Raw genomic sequence first — 3,173 nt, forward strand, 5'->3', positions numbered from 1 at the left:
ATCGCGCCTTTTTCTTGCGAGCAGAGGTCTCCGAAGGAAAGACGCGACAGTGCCTTCTCCCGACATCACATTTGAGAAACCACAGGAGGACCGACCTTGGCATTCATCGGTCTAGTCCATTGTTCCCATATGAAGTCTCTTGATTCCGAGAAAAAATATTAGGAATTGGTGGCCGAGATGACCTCGTGTGCAGTTTTTGTAGTCCACAGAACTGGCGACAAGCCCTCCCAGTCCAACCTCAGCGGGATCTAAAGGTCACCAAGCGCTCCTCCGCGTGTCGCAGCTGGAACATCCCTATCCCCCAGCGGCGCAACCTCGAGTACAACACTATCGTCTTTTTTTCTATACTATATGCACACACCCGCCACCATCTCATTTTTCCGAGAGGAGGATTCCCACCCCCCCACCGCGCACGCGGTATTTGTGTCCCGCCGTCCCACGCCCTTGGGATTGTTTTGTTTTTTTCAACAAGTTTTTTTGGGGGGGGGGGGGGGAGGGTTGGTTGGTGGGTGGTCAGGGGGGTTTTCATCTGGGGGGGGGGAAGGTGGGTGAGGGTTGTTCTAGATGAGGGTTGGGAGGAAAAAGGAAAGAAAAAAGGATAATGAAGGATGGGAAAGGGGGTGAAGGAGGAGGCGGTGTGGGACTGGGGACCGGTACTGACCTCCTTGGTGGTGGTGCCGCTAGCCTCGAGGTTCGCCCAGACGGAGTAACCCTCGGCGCGGAGCGAGCGGGCCAGGAAGGCAGTGCCTGGGTTTCATGGTCAGGACGTTTTTCCCGGGTAGGTTAAGGGGTGGGGGTAGACTCACAAACATCCGTCACAATGCCGGCAATGATGATCTGCGTGCGGTTGGTGGCCTTGATGGCGGCGCGGAAATCCGAGTTGTCCCACGCATTGACCTCGCCCTCGCGCTTGATGAGAGGGGCGTCAGGGTACATGTCGAGGATCTCCTGGGGCAGGACGCCGTTAGGGCCTGGGTGCAAGGTTAGCTAGCGGGCCTCGAAAGCCACAGAATGGTAAGGTGACACAAACCAATCTCGGTCGAGGTCGTCATGATAACGGGCAGATCCTTGAAGAGGGTGCCGAGGCTGGCATGGGCCATCATGCTGTCACGGTAGAGGGTCGGCATCTGGGCAGGGTCAGCAGTGGATCGGCATTGTCTCTTGAGCGAGCGGCTGCGTACCCCAGTCGCGGGCCACGCTGTAGAGGCCTTCCTGCATGTCGAGAATCACGAGCACCTGAGCAGGTTAGTGAGTGTGTCTCGGGGAGGTGGCGGCAACCATACGGAGTTGTTCTTGTCGAGCCTCTCGAACGGGAAACCTGTGGTTGGGTTAGTCATGGGGTTGCCACGAGCTGGCGTGGGGGTTCTCACTGTCGGCGATGGCGGTGCCGACCATGAGGCCGGCAGAGAGCAGGGCGGTAGCGAACTTCATGTTGTCAGGTCAAGGAAGTGTATGTGCTCGTGGTTGGCTTGGGCTCTGATGATGATGGGTGGCTGCTGTGACCTGATGCCGGGAAGCAGAAGGGCGTCGTCGATGGCCCTCTTATATACACAATCTCCTCACACTCTCCCTCCACCCGCCAGTGCCTTTCCACATTTCACATCACAAGTGATAGCGGTCGAGAACTCGGCTATCCCCTAGCTGCATCGCGGACCCCGTCCGACCCAGGCATCCAGTTCGTCCAGTCCATCCAGGCCAACCCACAAGGAAAGATCTCCGCCGAAGAATCGCCATCATCTTTTCTCTTCCCCCCCATTCCGCCGTATTCCCGCCGTTGCCGCCCCCCATTGCCCTAGCGATATCGACAGCCCTAGACATGAGCGTGTCGTAAAGAGTGGTTCAGCATTGGCTAATCACTGCTCATCCAAGTCATATCCAAGTCATGCATCACAAATGGGGGGTCATCATCATGTTGATGTCGTAGTCACTATGGAGCACTGCTGCAGTGTACCGAAGCGAGGCCGCCATGATCGCCGCTGGAAACCCCCAGAGTTGGGCGAGGTTGATGATATTTCCCACCAAGCATTATGCAATTCTGACGCTGCAAAAGGCGGCGACGACGTTGTTGTGGGATGGCCGACATGACTAAGGCAGCGGTTTGTTTCCCCACAAAAGAGCCTTGGCGGCGGGGTTATGTCAGCGATTGCCAAGCGCTCTCCGCACACTCAAATGCTGTCCAAGCGCTGATGGAACGTGCTTCCAGATGGCTGATTCAGCGCCCTGGTTGGGATCTGGAGCTGTTTCCCCTGCATGCCTCTTGGCGCTTCGTACGGAGGTTACAGGCAAAAGTTTTCAAAGTGGGTCAGGTACTGGCAAGGGTTATGGGCAGGGGCCAAGCAAGCCCCCGAAGTACCTCCTGTTGCCAAAGCGCGTCGCGCGCAGCAGTCAATTCAGAAAGGAATATGCATTCCGTTGGCATCAATAACTGCCTGCTGCCGTATAGGCATTGTATCTACACGCTCCCTAAGGAATTCCTCGGGGATTGCTTCCCACGCAGCGTATACCGCTTGACGTAGTTGATCGTATGACATCTTTGCTGGGTAGTTCTCTGCGATGTAATCTTTCATCCAGTTCCATGCGTTCTCGATGGGATTCAGATCAGGGCTATACGGGGGATGGCTGTACACCGGAATCCCGCGAGCCTCAAGCTCTTCGCGCGTAGCGGATCGCATACCCTGAACAGTCCCAGCCTAGAGCAGCAGGGATTTTGGAGTAGGGCATTCGGCGAGTAGCTTTCGAGGAAGTGATGAACGCAATCAAATCTTCAATCTGTTCTGGATTGAGAAGGCTGGGCCGACCAGAGCGTTTCTTTGGCGTGATGTTTGGGGCGCGGCAGGCATGTCCGACCTGGTTGTAGGTAAAGCCGAGTTGCGCGACGATTTGCTCGTATGTAAAACCACATTTGCGGAGAGTCTGAACTTGAAGCCGCTCATCGCGAGAGAGATCGGCGCTCTTAGAATGATGGCTCGGCGGCGTAGAGGGGAGCTCTGAAGACATCGCGAAGCTGGTGATGTTTGAATTGACTGCTGCGCGCGACGCGCTTTGGCAACAGGAGGTACTTCGGGGGCTTGCTTGGCCCCTGCCCATAACCCTTGCCAGTACCTGACCCACTTTGAAAACTTTTGCCTGTAACCTCCGTATTACACGAATCTTGCAAGCTGAAGATATGCTAG

At 56.0% G+C, this 3,173-nt stretch overlaps 1 protein-coding gene across 1 annotated transcript; it reads right to left on the reverse strand.

Moving 5' to 3' along the window:
* Positions 1-103: 103 nt before the first annotated feature.
* CHGG_03245 (uncharacterized protein) lies at positions 104-1,431 on the reverse strand (the record flags this gene model as incomplete). The annotated part of the gene is made up of 7 exons (XM_001229760.1): positions 104-111; positions 362-443; positions 662-747; positions 807-971; positions 1,031-1,173; positions 1,237-1,318; positions 1,371-1,431. 7 exons carry the CDS (start codon positions 1,429-1,431, stop codon positions 104-106), a joined length of 627 nt encoding a protein of 208 aa, XP_001229761.1.
* Between the last annotated feature and the right edge of the window lie 1,742 nt (positions 1,432-3,173).

Source organism: Chaetomium globosum, genomic scaffold, assembly GCF_000143365.1.
Source record: "Chaetomium globosum CBS 148.51 scaffold_2 genomic scaffold, whole genome shotgun sequence".
In the NCBI taxonomy this organism is placed as follows: domain Eukaryota; kingdom Fungi; phylum Ascomycota; class Sordariomycetes; order Sordariales; family Chaetomiaceae; genus Chaetomium; species Chaetomium globosum.